This window comes from Pelecanus crispus, chromosome 3, assembly GCF_030463565.1.
Source record: "Pelecanus crispus isolate bPelCri1 chromosome 3, bPelCri1.pri, whole genome shotgun sequence".
In the NCBI taxonomy this organism is placed as follows: Eukaryota; Metazoa; Chordata; class Aves; order Pelecaniformes; family Pelecanidae; genus Pelecanus; species Pelecanus crispus.
In genome coordinates, this window is record NC_134645.1 from 46,211,106 (window position 1) to 46,232,570 (window position 21,465).

At 47.8% G+C, this 21,465-nt stretch overlaps 1 protein-coding gene across 1 annotated transcript in view; it reads left to right on the plus strand.

The window, feature by feature from the left end:
* The window catches only part of MDGA1 (MAM domain containing glycosylphosphatidylinositol anchor 1), a 148,867-nt gene that overhangs the window by 61,563 nt on the left and 65,839 nt on the right, over window positions 1-21,465 (plus strand). Inside the window, exons 6-8 of the mRNA XM_075708086.1 lie at window positions 3,312-3,581; window positions 3,983-4,312; window positions 7,604-7,897. Coding sequence (XP_075564201.1) covers window positions 3,312-3,581; window positions 3,983-4,312; window positions 7,604-7,897 — 894 coding nt within the window. The remainder of the gene's footprint in view (window positions 1-3,311; window positions 3,582-3,982; window positions 4,313-7,603; window positions 7,898-21,465) is intronic.

Below are 21,465 nucleotides of genomic sequence, written 5' to 3' on the forward strand. Positions count from 1 at the left end.
GCTGTTCCTCAGCTGGCTCGCTTTGGCTCCTCTGGAAGTGGCCTTTGGGCAGATCATAGTCTCTGGCAATGAGATGTGCTTCTCCCGAGCTCTTTGCAGCTTGGCCCTTGCAGCAGGGGATGGGTTCTTGGTCTGCAACCTTAATGGCAAGGAGGTTTCCTCTGCTCCTCCTCTATCCTGCTGCTGTTGCGTGGCTCTAGAGCAGCAGGTTGGGTCCGCAGAGCCACAGGACCAGCTCAGCACTGGGCTGTTGTCACCTGCTCCAGCAGGGTCAGGCTGATGTTTTCCTCTTCCTCGATTCCTGCAAAATTAAGCAGCCCAGCTGGTTAATTCTCCTGCAGTTTTACTGCAGCAAATTGGACTTCAAAGGGAATTGAAAGCGACTCTTTGTTTTTAATGGTCCCCTTGCTGCTCTGCAGACTCCGCCAGCAGGTTTTCTGAGCCAAGAACAAAAGGAATTGCCACAGGTTACAAATAAATGAGATTCATCTCCTGCATAACAATGTCTGCAGACTGTTAACCTCTGTCTGCTGACAGGAGTGGGAGTGGGAGCCCGTGCAGGCTGCCACAGCCAGGGCTGTGTTTTGGGGCACATCATGGGAGCTTGTTGCCTGGAGCTGTGCGGGTGGCAGCTTTGCAGTTTCCCTACCTCCCTTTTGCATGCACACACAACCTACCCTGAGGCAGTGCTTCCACCAGCTTGTTACTTTTTTTCCCACGTTGCCTTGCCCAGAACATGCCACTGCTGGGCAAGATGAGTGTTGTTCAGATAAGTGCACATCAAACACTGCAAGATCCCTAACTCTTAACCAGAGCCTGCAGGACCCAGCTGTTTGGGCACCCCAACTCCGACATCTGCTCTCTGGACCTAGGCTGGTCTCAGCCTTTCTCTGGCTCTGATGGGGATAGGTAGAGATTCGCAGGTAAGATGCTGCATCTGTCAGCTTGTCTGTGTCCTGTGAACCTGAGACCCGTTCAATGTCAGAGGGCAGGAACAGCTATTTGGTATCAACTGCGCTCATCTGACAGCCTGCTAGTGACAGACATGTGTCCTGCCTGACCACGGTGAGTTGAGCTATTGCGTTCCTGGGCTTCACAGAGTCTCACAACACCACCTGGAACTTGGAGAAGACATACAAATCCTTCCTTGGCCGATGAGTGCGCATTAAACCTTGCACACTCTTTCCAAGACTCCAGGAAAGAGACCTGTCAAAGGTTCTGAGTGCAGGCTGTGGCCTCCTGAAATTCAAGGACTCCAACCACTGGCCTCAAAATGACCAGTGCAGGTGGCAGAGGACCCACCTTCTTCCTTAGGCACAGCTGGACACCTCTGGCACAAATAGCATGTGCCGTGGCCAGGGAGACGACATTTGATTCAGCGCACCAAAGCAATATCCCAGCATGGCAGTAGTTGCCCTGCTAAATTATGGCACCGGTGCTGAGGAGAGAGCAGTTCTCCTCGCCTTGTTTGTATGGGCTGTAAGTCAGAGATCCAACACAAATCCAGCACAGCTCATTAACGCAGAGTCCAGGGAGAGAAGAGGCAGAAATAATGATGCTGTTAAATCAGGCTTCATGAATATGGAACAATGTCTTATTTTGCATTATTATGGCTGTTACTTAAAACATACTCCCTGCCTTTGTGCTGGGGACCGCTACTTTCTCAGCTCTGTCTGGATGGAGCCAGTGATGGTGCTGACAAGGGCTTTTAAAAGGCTTTTCATGGGATGAAATAGAGAATACAAAGGGAGGTTTTTTTGGATCAGTTCCTGGAGGGGGCTGTAGTGAGAAGGGTGCAGAAATAAAATAAACGAAAACAGGTACTAGGGTATTCAAAGGAGAGGTTGTCTAGACATTTTGGATCAGTCCCAGTTGTTCAGTTGCACATGAAAGACAATCCCTGTGACCTGGTCTATAGCCCCCAGGTCTATAGAGAAGTGTATTTGACACCTGTGGAGGTAAAAGAGGTTAACAGCGGGTGCAGAGCTGCTGTTCATGGTCTGTTATGGTGCAGACAGGTCTTGGTCCTCTGTGTCGGGCTCTGAGCTGCAAGGACCAGCTGCCTGGCAAAGGCTTTGCCTCTCAAGGACATGTAGTTGAGTGTGAGATGGAGAGGTGTATAATGGGATAGCTGAGGTTTTTTTTTTAATTGTAGACCTTCCCCAAAACTCCTTCTTGGGTTGGCAACTCTGTATGGGATTAGTGGTTTAATCCCAACTGTCCTCGAACACAAACAGCTGTTGGGTTCAAGCAGGCTCCTCTGAGTCTGTCCTTTCTCCTTCACCTCTCCATGAGGGTGGAGTTCTGATGGTCAGGCAGAAGGAGCAGGCTGTGACTGGGCATTCACCTGGTGCTCTGCCTGACCTTCCCTTGGGATTGTCAGAACCATCCAGCAAACACTGACATCCCAGTGAGTTTCCCGGCATGCTTTGGATCAGGTCCTGAGATGTTAAGCTCAATCCATGGTTGCAACTTCCCATGCCTTATGACAATGCATCTCTTGTTCTTCTGCCTTTTTTCTTCTGTCTCTCTGTCTTTCTGTCTATCTTTTTCTCAGGGCTCAGTCCAGTGTGCTGTTTCTGTCCAAGGCATAAGCAGACTAACTGTGATTCATACAATAGTGTTGCAGCAATGGAGATACAGATGCTCTAGTAGGAACTACCAGTTGAGCCTTTTCTCCAGTGATGCTTCTGCAGGGCCTGTCTAGAGTCAGAGGAGTTACATACAGGGAGAACAGAATGCACTGTTGTGTCTGCAGGGGAGTGGGCTGGGTGCAGTGCACGTAAGTAATGCAGAGCCGCAGCAGGTTTCCATTGCACTTCTGCCTTGCTGCTGCTGTTTGCATCAGGAGTCAAGAAGCCTCTAACCTTGGGTTTTCCACTGCTGAATTTTGTCTGGTTGCCACTCCTGCCTGTGCAAAGGGGGTTCATCAGGCTTTTCTTCTGACCTGATTCCGAAGCCTAGAGAACATGCTAAACACTGCTAAAATGTCATACTTAGCTTGTGCCCCAATCCTAAACACTAGCGGTGGAGTGTTTTAGGTATGAACTCCATTCTGGGGCAGTGTGAGGTCCTGCCTGCAGTGTTTCCTAACCATAACAGAGCAGGGTGCTCTAACTGAAAGGCATGGTAATGATAATGCTTTTGGTTCACAAACACCTTGTATTTGTAATGAATTCATGGATCCCTCCAGCTCTCCCTACTAAAACCAGCCATCTTCAAGAGCAAATCCAAGAAAGTATGAAACTGTTCACAGGCAAGTGGGTGAGTCTCTTTCAAGCTCTGAAGTGTTCCTCTTTGTACTCTTCCAGCCCCACCTGCACTGAAGCTGTCTGTCAATGAGACACTGGTGGTCAACCCTGGTGACAACATCACTATGCAGTGCTCTCTGACGGGCGGTGACCCACAGCCAGAGGTGGTTTGGTCTCACTCTCCTGGCCCAATGCCTCCCAACAGCCTTGTGCAAGGAGGCAACCTCACTATCTGGAGGATCCGCGTGGAGGACTCTGGCTACTACAATTGCACTGCCATCAACAACGTGGGGAACCCAGCAAAGAAGACAGTGAACCTGCTGGTGCGGTGTAAGTTGCTCTTTTTCTCAGAGCATGGGTTTTCAGGGGAGAGGGGCTAGATTTGCATTTCTCCTGGCTGTTCTTGTACAGCGGAGGGTGAATGTGATACTTAGCAGAGATTAGTATTCTGAAGAAGCCTCTGTGCAAGCTTCTTTGCTCCCAGAACGGCAGCTGTGCTAGCACTGCTTGCAGCCGCCTCATCCTGGGCTGTAGCACTGTCCTGAGCTAGGCAATGATTCCAGACTGCCAGATGTGAAGCCCTGGGGATCTGTTGTGGGAACATAACTGGGGAGGTCTTCAGGAAGGTTTTGCATGGAGATGTTGCTTCCTGAGGATCAAAGAACTGTTGTCCTATCTCATGCAAGACACTTTGCTGTCCCTAACCAGTTTTGCACTTGTGTTTGTCCCAGCCATGAGGAATGCCACGTTCCAAATCACCCCTGATGTGATCAAAGAGAGTGAGACCATCCAGTTAGGACAGGACTTGAAGCTCTCCTGCCATGTGGATGCTGTCCCCCAGGAGAAGGTTGTCTATTCCTGGTACAAGAACGGGAAACCAGCCAGGTTCTCAGACCGGTTGCTCATCACCAGGAATGACCCTGAGCTCCCACCTGTGACCTGCAGCTTGGAGATTATTGACCTGAGGTTCAGTGACTATGGCACCTACCTGTGTGTGGCTACCTTCCAGGGAGCACCCATTCCTGACCTCAGTGTGGAGGTGAACATCTCCTCAGAGACAGGTGAGCCTCTCTGTGGCAGCTGGGGACCCCAGGAGAGTGGCTGGCATCACTAGCTGCCCCCCCCACCCTTCTGGCTTTTTTTGAAGGACCTCAGATGAGTGGCTTGAATCCCAGTGGGAAAAAGTATCACATCCTCAGGCAAGCATTTGGCTGAGACTGGAGATGGGTAATAGTTACAGATCCTCTACCAGATGTGTTGTGCACCAAGCAGATCTTCCTTTATGATTTCTTCCAATGAAAAGTCCAAAGTGTAGTCCAGTCAAAGCTTCAGAGACAGGTTTAGAGTGTGATTTGTTCAAAGAAGCCTCCAAATTGTGAAGAAAAAAAGAGGGGGTGGTATTTCACCAAATTTCAAATTTCCCTTTGCTTAGAAGGGGATAAAAGAGAAAGCAAGCCGCTCTTTCCTCTCTTTGGCATTGCTTATGAGGAATGTCCCATTTTCAGAGCTGTGGCCAGGAGATTGGTATCATCTGTCATAGCAAATTGTGTGAAGAGCTTTAATGTTTACTGGATTGCAATTGCAATCTCTCTTGGGCACTCTCTGTAGAAGTCCAAGTATCATAAATGCCTCCCCCCTTTAAAATCAGGGTCAAAGCTTTGCCCCATGACTTGGTGAGGACAGGACTAATCCGTAAGTATGTTTGTCAGTCACTTTGGGGACTGAAATGCAGGGTCTCAGGGCTGCCTTTTTGCTTCTGGGGAAGTGCTGGGTCTAGCTCTGCTCTCCGTTACATCCATGTCATCTTGCTGCCTTTCCAGGACCTTGGGGGTGCGGCACAAAGCAGCATTGGGCTAGTAATCTGGTGAGGACTCTTGAGGGGGTCAGCTGCCCACAGATTTTGTCCTGAACCTTCATGGGAAGTTTCTTCTCAGTCCCTGGTTGTGCTGGATCCATTGGTCAAGCTGATCCCAGTCTTGATTCTGGACATTGCTTGCTTCAGCCCCCCAGCAGAAGGTGCTGTGACTGCTTTTGATGCTTTGGGAAGCCCTTGTCTCGCAGCAGAAAAGTTGGGGCCATCCTGTTCCCAATGGGACTGTGCCCAGTGCTCAATTAGCAGCCTGAAGACTGAGCCCTGACCGTGCCACGGACATACTAAACACCAAAGGATGGTGCTTCCCTTCTGCTGGCAGCCCTGGCAAGTAGGGCTCCCTCTGTGCCAGCAGACACCATCCCTGTTGTACCAGCAGGGAATAAAACCTGAGGAACTCCCCCAATCCTGGTGCAAAGCTGGCTTTCCCTGCCTTGTGTGGCTGCTGCTGCCAGGAGCATTCCTTTTTGCCCAAGATCACTAGATGGCAGAGTGCATTTGTGTTTAAGACTGCAAGGGTAGGAGGCAACGAAGGGCTGGGAGGCCCTGGATGACCCCCCAAAAAGGCTGGGCAGTGTCTGTTGGTGCAGGTGTTGGTCCAGGTGCCAGCCAGCTGCTGCCTCAAAGGAGGTAGGTGTCTGCGGTAGGCAGGTTGCCCTGTGCGCTGGCCTGGCTGGTGGAGGCTGAGCCCCACATGCTCATGTGGATGGTGCTGATGGGGAAGGACGGGACGGCAGCCTGGGGCGTTTTGATGCCTCTGTTTGGCATCATGGGCCAGGGGGACTGCTTTGGACCCAGGGAATGAAAATGGCTGTCCCCCCTGGAGCAGCCTTTCATGCAGCAGCTGAGGCTGTCCAGTATGCGGCATCCCCACAAACAGACGTGAGCAGCTTCCGACATGTGGTTCCTGCACAAAAACCCAGCGGGTTTTCCTCAGACCACAGGATCAGAGCAGGAAGGCGGTAGCAGTGGTTCCACGTTTCCCTGCTGAGCGAAGCCTGAGCTCGCCAAGGTGGCTGCCTCCACTGAGCAGCTCTGAGGAGATAGCTTTAATTAAAAAAAAAAAATCTTCAAATGCAATTTACAGCTTTTCCCCATGGAGAAAATTGCCTCTCACCAGGTGAGCAGCTGCTCGCAGGGCTGGGCGCCGAGAGTGCTGTCGTCCCTTCGTGCTGTGCAGGACAGGGTGTGATGAGAATCCCCAGCCCACAGGAGACCTGCAAATTGAATATGTGGCCTCCCTCTTGCATAGGGAGGTCACTGCAGAGGGAGATTGGGCTGGAGCCATCCTAAATTTGCTCTTAAAGCACCTGTAGGCTGTAATGTGCAATTACTGTAGCACACTCCTTTCTGGAGTTGAATTGAGCTAACATTGGTCAGACTAGCTTGTTCTAAACTTTGATTTAAATAGAAATGAAGTACATGGCCCTTGCAGTTATGGAAGTGTCAATCCAAGTGTTGCCACTGTCAGCAGGAAGGGCTGAAAAAGGAGATTTCAGAAAATTATTATATCCCTATTTACCTCTGTTGAACTGTTAACTCTGAAGCCTAATACAAATAAAATGTCAATATTACATGGGGTCTAGGACAAACATCCCCTTCCTTGGTTCTTGGTGGAGCTGGGGACGTGAACAGCAAACCTCTTCCCACCGGCACCTCTCACCCTTTAGCTACAGTCATCAGGTTTCTTTTGAGCTTTGTTTATCAGCAAAGTTTTGTTTGTCAGTTGATAGCTGGGTATTTCTTGAGCATTACTGTGTCTCCAGCTCTAGGTCTGGCTCGACAGCAGTTCTGCTGGGTGAGCTGTTCCCAGCCTGGCCTGGAAGGGATGTCAGAAGTGACCTTTGTTGGGACCCATCTCTTGCTCGAATGACCCAGAGATAACTAGTGCACTGTGACTCTCAATGTAACATAAGCAAAGGCACTTAACAGAGCTGGCTCCTTGCTGTGGTTTAGGAGCAAACAGGGATCCTGGATGTCTGATGAGGCTGGACATATGATCTACAAGCACTAATGCTGTAAGTCTTAATTTCGGTCTGACCTGTATAAGGGAACTAGGTACCTTGGCAGAATAGGACTTCTATTTCTTAGCCAAAAGACTGCAGTTCCATTTGGGAAATTCACCAACCAGAAGTGGAGAAATGGATCAAAGAAGCTTTTGCCTTTAGGTTCCTCTGTGCTAGCCCTGCTGCTGGACAGCATTTTGCAACCAGAGGGGTGAGAGCTGGGAGGATGTCCCAATACAGGTAGTACTTGCTGTTGGCATTGGGATACATTGCTGGATCTTCCTTGATGCTCTGCAGCTCCAGACTCTACAGGATGACTTATACGGGCAGTGTGTTCCTATAGAGGTTGCACTGTGTCAAGTGGAAAACTTTGGAGTTCGCAGCTGTTGGTGTGACTCAAACACAAGCATCTCAAGAATATTCCTTGCTTGCTGGAAACTCGCTGTAAAATGATTCCCTTCTTGTCTCCCTTCTAGTGCCACCAACCATCAGCGTCCCTAAGGGTCAGTCCACAATCACTGTCCGGGAGGGCTCCCGGGCTGAGCTGCAGTGCGAGGTTCGAGGGAAGCCCAAGCCACCCGTCATCTGGTCCCGGGTAGATAAGGAAACCCCCATGCCTTCCGGGACAGTGACGATGGAGACATACGACGGGAAGCTGCGCCTCGAGAGTGTGAGCCGAGAAATGAGTGGGACCTATAAGTGTCAAACAGCCAGGTACAATGGCTTTAACATCAGACCCCGGGAAGCCCTGGTGCAGCTCAACGTGCAGTGTGAGTATAACCATACAGTACTGGAGCACCTGTCTGAATGCCTGTGTACACAAAAGCCAGTGGGCTAAGCTGGGTTGACACACTCAGTGCTGTTTTCAGGCAGAGCTGACCTTTCTTACTGGGCTGAGCAGACACATCTCTTTTGTCTGGGGACCTTTGAACAGTTTATATTTAGTTGGTGTGGCTACACAAGGCTAAGGGCAGGATACCGTATGGCCAGCATGTTGCAAGTGGAAGGGAGAGGTGTTGTGTGTGGTTGTATACAATGTTTTCCATTTCCCTATCAGTAGATGAGTGCAGAAACAGCAGCTTTACCAGGTGTGTGTTTGAGTGCATTACATATGTGTAAAATACCTTCAGGATATGTTAGTAAGTTTGTAAAGTGAAGTACTCAAAAGGTAGCAAATGAATGTTAATTAGGCCATTTCCACCCCACAACCTTTTCTTCAACTTAGTTACCCCAGCTGTCATTTCTGGACATGCCTGAACCATTTTGCCTGAAAAGCAGTGCTATGTAGACCCTAACAGGGACTGCATACTCCCAAATGGTTTCCACGCAATAAAACTGTGAGTAACAGAAAATTGATTCTTAGCATGTGGTGTATTGAGCGATTTCAGCGATGGGTGGTGCTCCCAGCCTCACTTGAAGGCGATTATCTGTGCACAAAGGTGAATGTAGTGGGAGGGATGCTGCTGGTGTCCACCTTGGGTGACTGTCTCCATCCTTTCCCTGCAGTGGTTTCTCCCTCCAGAGAAGTGAATGCCTGCTCAGCTCCCATGCTCCTGTGCTGTTGAGACACACGGGGGTCTGTACTCTCTCCTACAAGGCTTTGAATCAGACAGGGAGAAGGCAGCTGGGTAAAATGCCTTGGTATGGAAGGAGCCGTGACTGTAGGAGTCACCTGCAGATATCGTCCCATCAGGATAATGTGATTGCTGAACTCTCGCAGAGTCCTCTGAGCAGCACAGATCTGGCAGGCGTGGGATGGGTAGGGAGCAGGTTAATTTGCACCCAGGCATGCTGCTTCTGGGCTGTGACTGATGAGCCTCCACGCACAGCACAGCAGCACTCATTAGACATGCTGCCACACTCCTCCCAGGCTCGCTCCCCAGGAAGAACAGAAGTGAGACCGGGTAACCTGGCTGAAGCCAACCAGACACACTGCTCACAGATGTGAGCTGCTGGGAGCACAGCGGTAATGGAAGTGTGCAAAATCCTGCAGGCACTCCAAGTTATTCGAAGATCCCTTTTTAAAATTACCTCTGTCCATTCAGGAGCATGGCAGGAATTAAACTGCAGGAGGGGGACAGGGAAATTTCCATGCAGTGAAGTATGTGTGGAGAAGCTTCCCTTAAGCAGGGTGGAAATGTGCATCTTGGTTTAAGCTGTTTTGGAAGGCAGGCTGGGTCAGGTGTATGGGCCATGGCAGAACATGGCAGGGAGGGTGACCCTTGGTCACCCCAAGAACTGATGTGAGATGCAGCAAAATCTCACTCTGGAGCAAAGCACCATCAGACCTGCTGGTGTCCCCAGTTTGGTGTTGGTGTTTGAAAGCTGTGTGGTCCTCACTGACCCTCGCTGTCCCCGCAGAGAGAGCAGCAGTGCCAAGCCTGAGATGAATTCAGGCTTATTAGGTGGTCTGGAGGGGGGTCACAGCTCTGAATCTTGGGCTGGAGGAGGAGGACATGACTCCCCACACAAGAAAAATTGTAGGTACAAGCCAGAAGCTGTTCTGGGGCAGAGCCTTTGATGTGACCCCCAAGAAGGCAAAGATGTGATGAACTTCTGTGATGAACTTCTGTGTAAAGAGCAACTCAGTATGCTCTTCCCAAGGCCAAGCAATGCTTTATTGTGATCTTGCCCAAGTAATGGTGACCTGGTCAATGCGGCAGCCCACCCAAACAGTCCTCTTCCCTTCTCCGTCAGTTCTGTGTACCCTTATTTGGAGCTGGGTGCATACTGATTGTTTGTACACCTGAGCTGTCTCCTCCTACCTGGAAACTGTGGAAGAACCTTACAGTGGCACTGCCTGTTCTGTGCCTGAGGAAGCAGCTTTGGTTTTGGGGCTGTCAATTTGCTCCTTCCATCAGCATGAAAAAGAAACTGTGGACCAAGAAAGTAGGGCATGAATTGCCCTTGTCCCCTTTATAGGCTCCCCTCTTCCCCCCCACCCCCAGTGCTAAAAAACCCACAGCAAACAACACAGTCCCTGTTTGTTTATCTCTCTCCTCCTTGTTCACGCAGCTGGAAGGAGGTGGGTGCCGCAGCGGGGGCCGCTGTGGTTAATTGAAACGCTGCTCTCTAGCGTGGGTAGCTCATTAGTCCAGTGGCTGGCTCTGGAATTCTCATCTTGTCAGAAATGGGGATCGTGTGGCTCCTGCAGCCTCCGTGATGAGCGCTTCCTCCACCTCCCCCAGCCCGCGCATCCCACTGGAGAGCCGCTTAGGTGGGGTGTGCATCCACACGGCGTGTGCGTGTGTGTGTGTGCATGCAGGCGTGCCTGTTCGTGAGTCGGTGTGAGCTCCTTTTGAACTGGTTCACTCAAGGGCAGAGCGAATTCTGGGTGATAATGTGGTTGTTTCTCTGATTTTCTCCAAAGCTAAAGTTGCAAAATCAATACAGCAGATCTGATTAGATGTCAGAACCTGTTTCTGTGTTTCTCTTTTCTTTTTTTCCCCTCCCTCATGCATATAGTGCTGTATTGTAACAAACTAGCCCAGAAATAGGCTTTGCCAACTGCACTGCAATAGCGGAAAGAGAATAAGAAGACAAAAAGAACAAGTCAGCTGTCAAAAAAAAAAAGTGTTTGGTCTTTTTATTATTTATATACACATATATATATATACACATATAGCCAATGTGTATCAAAGGAGGAAAGAAAGAATGTGTGTATGTGTGGATCAGAGAAAAGGATGCTACTTAGACACAAATTTAGCAAGTACATAATAACAAATTGCAAAAAAACATATTAGCCATGTATCGTAAAAGCCTGGTCAAAATAGCATTTCCATGAATTATAAAGATTAGTAGTGACTCTAAACTCTAGGTGTTGCTAGAGCTGGCCTTTGAGATGACTGTCTTATCACGGGGAATATTATATTTGCTCTGTTAGAGCCTCAAAGACCAGCGCGGTGTAAATTGCAATCCTAGTAGATTATCCTGCTTGAATGATATTGTGTCAGCTCTGATGCTTTCTCAGTCTTGAACAGCATGTCATAAACTACTGGACAGCTCAGTCAAAGTCCAGCTCAGCCCTGCACTCCTCATCACACCTGATCCTTGATACATCTACTCCAGTATTTTCCCACAGATAGGTTCATCCTCCTTCACAGCACTGACTACTTGCTGTCTCAGGCCGTTGCTCAGTCACCTCAATGGGTTGTCCCTCTTTGGATAACCACTGAAGCCTGGTAGCAGAGCACTCATCTCCTCTGTTGAGAGATGCTAATTAGTTCACCAAATTCTGATGATTGGATAAGCAGACTTGTTCTGGTGTCATTTTTGTCTTTGGCAGAAGTCCCTGCTGTCTCTTAAGTGCCCAGAGAAAGAAGGGAAGAAGGAAGAGGAGATATTTATATAGGGTTGACCTTGTTTTGGATAGTCAAGTCTGAAAGATGATCCTGTTTCTCCTCTTTGGGTCACACAGCAGGTGAGATCTTGGCAGGAAGAAAGACTAGAAAAGGCATTAACCTGAGTGTCTCCTCCCTGGAATAACATGGCTTGCAAATTTGGCCCCTTCTGGATCCAAAATAATAGTCCACAATCTTCTGAGATTGATCTCCAAAGGATTACGCTTATTGCCCTTAGGTAGAGTTTTGCCACATTAAGCACCAGGTGGATAATTAGGCTTTATCTTCAAAGCATAGTGAACATTAGGTGTAATCAGGAAAGTAGACTGACATTCTCTTTGGAGGGGTAGTTACCATGGTTAACAGGACCTCAGGAGCCATTGCGTAGTCCTAGACATAGGCATTGCCATAGGGCTGGTGACCAGCAGGTCTGGCTTTGCCCTGACCTGGAAGGCAGCCAGAATACTTCCTGCTGGGGCATCTGTTGCCATTGTCGCTTAAACTAATGTTCAGGTAGGCACAGATATGTTTTCTTATTCAAGCTCACATGCTGGCAAATGTTATTCCTGGTCACACGCTGTTGACTCATTCCTCTTTAAAATCCTGCTGAACCCATTGGCAATGCTGTACATCAGGCGGGCAATAGTCAGCATCAATTTCCCCTGTTATCTATGTAGCAAACAGAAGAGCGGGGAGGAGAGGAGGGAGCGATACTGTAAATAAGTAAGAAGCATTGCTGGATCCATACAACTGAAAATGGAAATGCATTAAACTGTTTCGATCAACTGTTGAAGCCATAGCTCAACGTCAGTGCTCTTTCAGAGGGGGCAGGGCACCAGCAAACATAAGCTTGGATATTAACTGCTCCATTAAAAGTGCTCTTGAGACATGCTCCTGGCATGGAGATGTTTCTGCAGAGTGGCTAGGGCTGGGCTTTTGGCTCCTGAGAGCTCCCTGCAGCTCTCCCTGCCTATGTGAAGGGAGTCTGAGAGAAATGAGACTGTGGCCAGAGCTGAACCATATCTGTGACTGAACTGGCTTATCTGTCTTGCTGCTTGGCCATGTGAGCTGGAGTATGGAGCCATCTGCTAAGAATTTTAGACTTGGCTGGTTTCATTTCTGAGTGTATGTATTAATACTGACTGTTTCAATTTTTTATAATTATTATTATTATTATTATTTTCATCAGTGAAGTCCATCCTGACACCCTCCTCCAAGCTGAGGAGCACAGTTCAGGAGCTAATGTGGGGGCAGACGGGGATTTTTCTACCCTTGCAGTGGCTGGGGCTTTCCTGCCCTTCCATTCATGCTTCAGGATTGCTGCTCTACATGGTACAGGTCTTGCCCCCAACAGAGGGAAAGCTTGGGCTCTCCTACCAACCAGAGCTCTGGGATGTACTGGTTGATTTTAGACCATCAGAGGCTTAAGAATGAACTGATGTTCTGGGGAAGGTGTGTCTGTATTCAAAGCCACAGGAAAAATGTGCCTTCCGCAAGTTCAGTGTTTGCAAACCTGGAGACCCTCATTAGCGAAAAGAAGAAAATAATTTGTAGTCATAGGCATGACCTTGAACCACCAGTCTGAACAAAGCCTGACCTGGTTGTCAGGTCCCACTTTGATGGAAATCCTCCCTGTTTAGCCCCTAATTTGTTGTACAGAGCTTTGTGTGACTAAGCTGAAAGTATACAAGTTATTTCTGTATTTTTATCAATACACAGAACTCCCCTCACCCCCCCCCGCCCCCCCCATTAAGAGCAGAGAGTTTCATTCCTGATTGTCATCACACTTTCCGCTTGCAGTATTGTGTCTGGGATTAAGTTGCTTAGAGCTTGTGTTTGTGCACGTAGCCCTGTCCTCGGCGATACGGCGTTAGGATCGGTCACTCCGCTTCCCAGTGCCTGGGTTGCTAACAACTAATTAGAGTTGTCAGTCTAAGGACAGGCTGAAGGAGGAATCAGTTTTACTCCGTTATGGCTGTAAACCCAAATGGCCACGGTTCAGAACACAGTAACAACCACAGAGGCTTATCTGGCCTCAGATTTGTTTTAACAATTACCATCTATTGGTCCCGGGGCCTAGCAGACGGAGGCTGTGACAGCACTTACATCAGTTTCAGATTGGGTCTTAAGATGGGGTTGTACCAAATGTAGCTGAAAAGAGGATGGCTCCTGTTTGTCGAGGACTTGTTGGCCCTATCCTCCTGCCAGCCTTGTGGCACTGAGGGGCAGGTAGTCTGACAGGCTAAGGATGCTTACCTAAAACCTTCTTCTTTGTGACCACCATTATGTTTGTGGAGCAAAGCCCCAGGACTCCCAGTGCCGCTTTTCTGTAGTGTTTGGTGTACGCGGCTTTGGAGGAAAATGTCTTTCATGGGGTAAAGCAGTTGTATGAATTTTGGCTGGCCTTAATTTTTCCCCTGAGTATGTAGCAGTTAGGACTTGCTCTGTAGGACCCTGGTCTCCTCTCTGCTTGCTGCCTTGTGGGGAAGGTTCCCATGTGCTGCCACTCACTGAGATTTTCTTGGGAATTCTCCCTTGTGCACGGAGAGCTTTTCCAATTGACCTCTTTGATTGAAATTGGTTTGACAGAGCATGTCCGCACGCTGTGGTGGCCAGGAGATGTAGGAGACTTGAGATATAAAGCAAAAGGCCCAGATGGCAGGGAGAATTCACCAGAGCAGTGGAAGCTGGGGAGCAGATTTTGCAAACCTGGCATGTTCAGTCTGTGGCACCACATATCAGATGCAAAGTACCGGGAGGCCTCCTCACTGTGCCCTGGGTAAATGACTGTGAAAGGAGAGGATCATACCCAGATATATGCATCAGGAAGGTGGGAGCCCTCCTTAAAGAGGGGACCTGGGTCTGCTACATGACATTGCAGCCTGCCTGCACTGCCGTTCAGCCTTTGTACAACTCATTGCTCATCTCTAAACATCTGCGGTTGTAATGATAGGCTGAGTAAAAGCTTGTGTGAGAGCTCCTCACCTAGAGAGATGAATTTGTTCAGAAGAGAGCTGGTTTAAATCAGCTAATCCATTTCTTGGATATTGTTGGGAGAAACAAATACACTTTCCATAAGCTGCCATTATCCTGTTTTTTGGCCAGGCTCTCCAGGAAGAGCAACTTAATTTTATCGAGAGAGAGAGAGACATCCAAGCTATACAGTTTTGTCAGGAAAGGAGAGACAAGAGCTGTATAGACACAGTGGATGGCCGACAGTCTTGGTCATCTCTCTGTGGACAATTGCTCACCTACTGTGGCCCTTTCAAGGCAGGGCTGAACACCACGTCTTGTACTGTTCTAACTCCGACACTCCTTTTAAGATTTTCCTGACATGGCAGCTATTTTCCCTGTAGGACCTAGCTATACATCAACTTGCTGGGATAAAAAACAACTCCAGAATCTTCTCAAATGCTTTGTGCTGGGCATCCTGCAAGGCTGTGTGCGTTTGGGTCTCACCCAAGTGTGTCCTTGTCTTTAAGCCACAGGAGCATACTGCTGCCAAAGTACCATCAGACACTTTCCCAGTGCTTCACATCTTGCCGTTCTGAAGGAACCGCTTTGGTTTTGAGCCCTGTTGTTGTTGTCTGGGTTTAGGCTGTAGGTGAAACAACCTGTATCAAAGATCTCTGAACTGTGATACAGCTGGTGGTACCCAGGCTGCATTGACACAGCCTGGCTGGAGGGATAGATTTTCCTGGCTCTGCTTCTGTTTGCATGGGGGTGCAACACAGGTTCCTCTCTAATGTACACTGTGAGTACTTCTGCTGTGCACTTACCTCCAGTCAGCACATCAGAGATGGTGAGCTTGGTATGGCAGCTGTTGCCAAGCTTTCTCTCTTGGTCTGCGCAGCACCGGTACGTGTCCACGGGATGTGGGAACTGGGCCAGGGCAGAGAAAGGGCCATGGATCCTGGAGCGTGGGGTGGCAGGATATTCTCTGCCAGAGGTGATGGACAGGACTGGGATCTGAGTTTATGGGGAATGCATTAGGGACAGGAGAAGATGGTACCTGCTTGTATGGGTTGGGTGTAGTGGGTATATTTGAAAGAGGAAAGCCAGTGGAAAAGACTGGGGATAGGAGAGCTAAGAGGATGGGAAGGTTTATATATATATATATTCTAGCAAAAGAGAGAGCTGCTGCTGACACCTAAGCAAAGTAGATTTGGGAAGGCATGCGCTATATGTGGTAACACTGGCATCAGGAGACAAGGGGCAAGGGAGATGGTAGATGGAAGGAGTTAGAAAACTGCTGTCAGCTCTCATATTTTAAGGATGGGGTCACAGGACAGGAAAGGAGGGAATGCCCTGTTCCTATCAAATTCTGCCTCTCAGTGACCAGGATATGAGCATGTTGAGTGCCCAGCTGCAGAGAGAGAGATGCCATGGACCAGAACTCACTAGGGGAACCAGGAAGACACCAAGCAGGCAAAAAAAGCAATTCATTTTCTCATGGTAACTCTCAGCCTCTGCACAAGAGCCTGAGGCACAGAGAACTGAAAACAGCTGTCCACACCTGCAGGGGAGCATAGGACATCAGACCTGACACAGGTCCTGTGCCAGGGGAGCAGAAGCTCTTTTCCCCAGCCTCTTTCCCAGAGAGAGCTATGTGGTGCCATGGCATTGTGCCTGTGCCCTTGCTTTTCTCCCATGATTTTGGGGCCATAAACCGTGTCAAGCAGCACCTATGAGGGTGCAGGAGCAGGTTCCCATGCTATTCCTTACCTGCTGTCTGCACCCTGACACTAGAGCAGAACTGTCTTCTCCTGCCCCGCTGGAGGACTGTGACAGGTAGGCACATGGAGGCAACACACAGAATAGCAATGCCACTTTTGAGAAGGGGGCTTATGTAGAGAAGACCCTGAGACACTCCTGATATGAACAGAAGCCAAGGAAATGAAACCAAGCATCCTGGAGGGGTTCTGAATTAGCCGTGACCATCCTGACCCCAAGCTCTGAAACAGCACCAATTACATTCAGTCCTATAGGGAAACTGTTCGCATGTGAATTAAATTTTGGAGGTGCTCAGGCTTGCCTGCATCCTAGCAGGTCTTCCTGCTGCCTGTTCTGTGCTGGGACATTGTACTGGGAGGCTGGGGGTTCAGTTTCTAGGAAGGGCATAGGGGCCTTTTGGAGCTTTCTGTGGGGAAACAACTGTTCAGTTACTAGTTTGTGCTTTTCCACTTGGGCCAGTCTCTGAGAAAGAAACTTTTTTCTTTGAAGCCAAGACACTGTATTTTCTCAATGAGCAGAGATCACATTTCCAACATGCACCCCTCTCACCCTATTTCACTTCATATAGTTCCCTGATTTTCATTCCACTTTGCCTCTCTATTGCAAACACAAATAAGCATGTGTGTGCACACGCTCCTGCCTTATCTCAGCTTTTGCTTCTGATTTGAATTTAATTGGCCTCCAGGACTTGAGGTAAAACAGTCGGTTTTCTTTTATGAACCCAGTGATGAACCTGCAAAACCCTCATTGGTCTCAGGAATTGACAGACGTGCTTAAATTTCCTAGTTGCATGCAGACCTGTTACATTTTGTATGATTTTGGAGTCCTTGTTTCTAGGGTCGTGTGTGATCGCAGGAAACAATGGAAATTTTTCATTACTGTTGACTGGGAGGAAGCTGACTTCTGAGACTGTTTGCTTGTTTGCCAGGCTGCAAGGAGATGAATGGGATGTAGAAGAGACTGAAAGTGACTCCATTTCTGGGGCAAGAAGCATCTGGGATAAACCCCTGCTGGCTAAAGAAAGAATGGCAACTGAAGGCCATTCCAGCCAACCCTTTGTAGGCTCTTGATCTGTTGTGACCTGCTCCCACATCTGTTGAAGGGAGTGCTGTAAATCTCATTTGTCACAAACATGCTACAACCCTGGGCACAACTCAGACAAGCATCTGATGGGAAGAATTGGCTGGAGTGCCAAAACTAACAGGGGTTCCCGACAGTGGCTGTGATTGAGGTCAAGAGAACGATAAATAAAAGTAGCATTTGCACCGAACAGGGATTTTCCTTACCAAGTGCTGATTGCAAAGAGATATTTTACTGTCCTAATCATAAGCTAGAATGCAGTAGCTAATAACAAATTAATGCAATATAGATGGGCTTAATAGTGCTAGGTCTGCTGGGATTTACTGAGCAGTTCATAGCTTATGCATAATACAGGCCCTTTAGCCAACATCCTGGTATGCTGTAAAATGGGGAACTAGGGCTTGGGGGAAAAGGAGCAGCCCTCCATCTAAGGTGGTTTGCTGGAAAGATCATAAAGGGATAAGAGGATGGTGGCAGTCAGCTGGGTCAGAGGAAAACAGAGCAACACTCAAAATGGGTTTTTGTGGTTTAGGGATTTTTCTCTTCCCCTTGGGCTGCTTGTAATGAAGCCTTGCTAAAGTCCAAGTTTATGCATGGAAACGGGCAAGATTTCACTCTGATTAGCTTTCTAGGAACCAAATCACATGTATAAATGAAGAGATGCAAATGAAACTACCTACAGGTTTTACAGAGAGGAGGAAAGACAGTTGGGTTTTGTGGTGTTTTGTTTTGGTGTGGTTTTTTTAAATCATTTGGAGAAGCTTATGTGCTCCAGTCTGTCCACCCAAAGTGCTGGGACTCCAGCACTTTCCTGTTATGGGAAAGCACAAGATCATTCAATGTCTTTCTAACCATTTTGTACTGTTTGTCTAGACAGGAGAGTTAGTTATATGCTAAGCATAGTCTCTCTCACTAGTGGGGCTGAGGAACAAGGTGAGTTTACCTTTGTGGATCTAAACTTGGATTATTTGTACATTTTCAGTGCAGCATCTACTCACAGACTGAAGTGACAGAGAATCTGGTGTGTGCTTCAGTAAGTTGTTCCAGCAGTTTTTTTATTCTCATGGTTCAGTTGTCATGACTTAATCTAAGCCTGTCTCATTTCAGTTTCCAACTACAAGCTCTGTTTATGCCTTTGTCTTCTCACATAAAGAGCTATTTGTTATCAGCAGTCTTTTCCTTGTGTAGTCTCAGACATCAGAACAAGTAATCTCTTAGCCTTTTTTCAGTATGCAATCCAGAGTCTCTTTAGCCATTTACTGCAAGACATGTTTTCCAGCCCTTGATTCATTTTTATAGCCCTCTTAGGTTTTTTTCAACATCATTCTGGCAGCGTGGTCACCCGTATTAAACAGATTTTCAAAAATGATCTCACCAGTGCAGATGCAGAGGTGATGCCCATCTCACAATACATTTAGTAAGCTATGGCTTAATCACCCAAGGATTTGGACATCTTTGGACTACAGAGTTAAGCTGAAAGCTGATGTTCACTGGGTTACATCAACTCAGGCTCCTCTTGGAGTCATTGCCTCTTTCCTAACAAGAGTGACGCATTCTTTCCTCAACAGTTTTCTTTCCAGACCTTTACATTATCCAAGATAAATTGAATGCAGTTATCATAAACCCATTCCATTAAGCAAACCAAGTTGTCCTGTGTGAGGTATCTCTCTAGTAAGTTATTTACTGCTGCATATTTTGTGTCCTCCACAGATGTTGGTGTCTTATCCTGATGTAGGCACTTAAGGATGGTGATTGCCAGTTACTGCACATTAAAGCACTGCCTTTATGTGGGAGGGAAGAAAGCAAAGCACAAGCCACACCCCAGGGCTGTGTCAAAGTCTGCGCCCAGTCACCCCAGCTGCAAATGGATGTAAGGTCATTCAGACACCAAAGGTGGTTATGTGTAATGTTGGCTACATGGCCTGAACGGGGGATTTTATAATTGATATGCTTTAGCTATGCCAGCCTGCTGGCTGGACCTTTGACCTTGATGAAGATGTGAAATAGCATCAGTTTAAGAGGTTCATATGGGATCTCACTAGACATCTTCCTAGAGAAGGTCTTCCCTCTCACTAGAGAGATCTCAGTGGTGCATGCACCCATTTAAAATTTCTTTCTGAACACTTTCAGTTAATGTGTTTTTAATCTGCTTAATGTGGGCTGCATTTGAATAGTATTACTTCTTCAATTAGTCTGTCATGTGGAAGCAAGCCAGGATCTTTCCAATGCCTGAGGATGTTATGACAAGAAAGTTACTTTTCTTGTTGCTTTCTCAAACACTACTCAGTTTGTCTGCCAAGGACCCATAAAACTATATTAATCATCATTCATTTTTTAACTTGTAAAGTTGCATCCCACATTCATCTTCCATGAGTTTTTTTCTGGAATCAGTGAGGAATAAAAAGGTTTATTGATGTTTGTTCTGAGGTCTCTTCTGCTTACATTGACCCAATTGGTTCATGTTTGTACTCCCATAGGTAATACATGCATGGAAGATACAGAGTAATTTTATCTCCTGTGATGCTATCACAAACTTCTCAAAGGCCCAGCTAGATAAAGTTTTCCCCCATCTTTTCCTGCTTTCTATGGCATTTTTAAGGTTTTTATGATCTGTTGTTAGTCTGTTACATTCTGTCATTTTTGCACTGATGAATTCAGATCAGGGTACACAGATCCAGCTAGAATCTTACAAACAGGACATAGAGAAGCCTGTCTTTCCATCATCTCTGGCTTTTATCACAGATTTAGCCACAGATATTCCCAGATTTAAGTCTGTGCTGGTTTTGGCTGGGATAGAGTTAATTTTCTAGTAGCTAGTATGGGGGCTATGTTTTGGATTTGTGCTGAAAACAGTGTCGATAATACAGGGATGTTTTCATTACTGCTGAGCAGTGCTTACACAGAGTCAAGACCTTTTCTGCTTCTCACCCCACCCCACCAGCAAGTAGGCTGGGGGTGCACAAGAAGCTGGGAGGGGACACAGCTAGGACAGCTGACCCCAACTGACCAAAGGGATATTCCATACCATATGACATCATGCTCAGCATATAGAGCTGGGGGAAGAAGAAGGAAGGGGGAGAAGTTCAGAGTGATATCATTTGTCTTCCCAAGTAACTGTTACACATGATGGAGCCCTGGTTTCCTCGGGATGGCTGAACACCTGCCTGCTGATGGGAAGTAGTGAATGAATTCCTTGTTTTGCTTTGCTTGCGTGCGCAACTTTTGCTTTACTTATTAAACTGTCTTTATCTCAACCCATGAGTTTTCTCACTTTTACCCTTCTGATTCTCTCCCCCACCCCACCGGGGGGGAGTGCACGAGCAGCTGTGTGGTGCTTAGCTGCCAGCTGGGGTTAAACCAAGACAAAGTCCATGCAGGTTCTTTCCAGAGCTGTACACAGAATTATACCCTCTCTCTGCCCACCAGAGTGGGATGGCTCAGCAAACATTGCTGAAACTTGTTTAAAATGTCCTTTTCACCTGGTGTATCTGGTTCTGGGAGGTGTTATTACTCATCACAGAGAGGATGGAAGGAGCAGGATGCCACATTACAGTGTGTGCTGCTGCAACCCCTCAGGCTGATAATTGCTGATGGACTGACTCAGGCCAGGATCCACTTTCAGATCTTGATGCAATGGGTGAGAATGAGGAAGGTCTTACTTTTTGTGTTCCCAAACAATTGGGAATGTGAACAATGGAAACTTTATGGAACCAGCTTCAGGCATTTATCTGGTGGACCAAAATCCAGGCGTCAGGAGAAGAAATGGAGTGAGTACTTCCCACTTGTTCTGCATACCACCTTTGCTGCAGCCTAAGTCCTCCTCAGTCAACATGAAAAAGTGTCTGTGTGAGATAGGCATGTGCCTACATTACAGGGATGCTGCTTCTCCAAATGGTTCCTGTAGTGCTGGCTCGGTTTGAGGTCAGCCACAGAAGCAGGCTGGAAAATCGAATGTCAGAGCAGATTTATCCAGTGAGTGGGACTGTTAATAAATTTCCCTCTCCTGGTCCAAGTCCAGAGGAGAGGAACAGAGCTGATAGCCAGATGGGGAGGTCGAGAGAGCAGGCTGCTGTCCTTGAATGATTGCCAGTTCTGTCATTGGCCTCCTTCCTGTGCCCTCTGCTGCAGAGGAGACCCTGAGCCCCAGAGAGTGATTTCTGGGAGCCCACAACACCTGTGGCTGT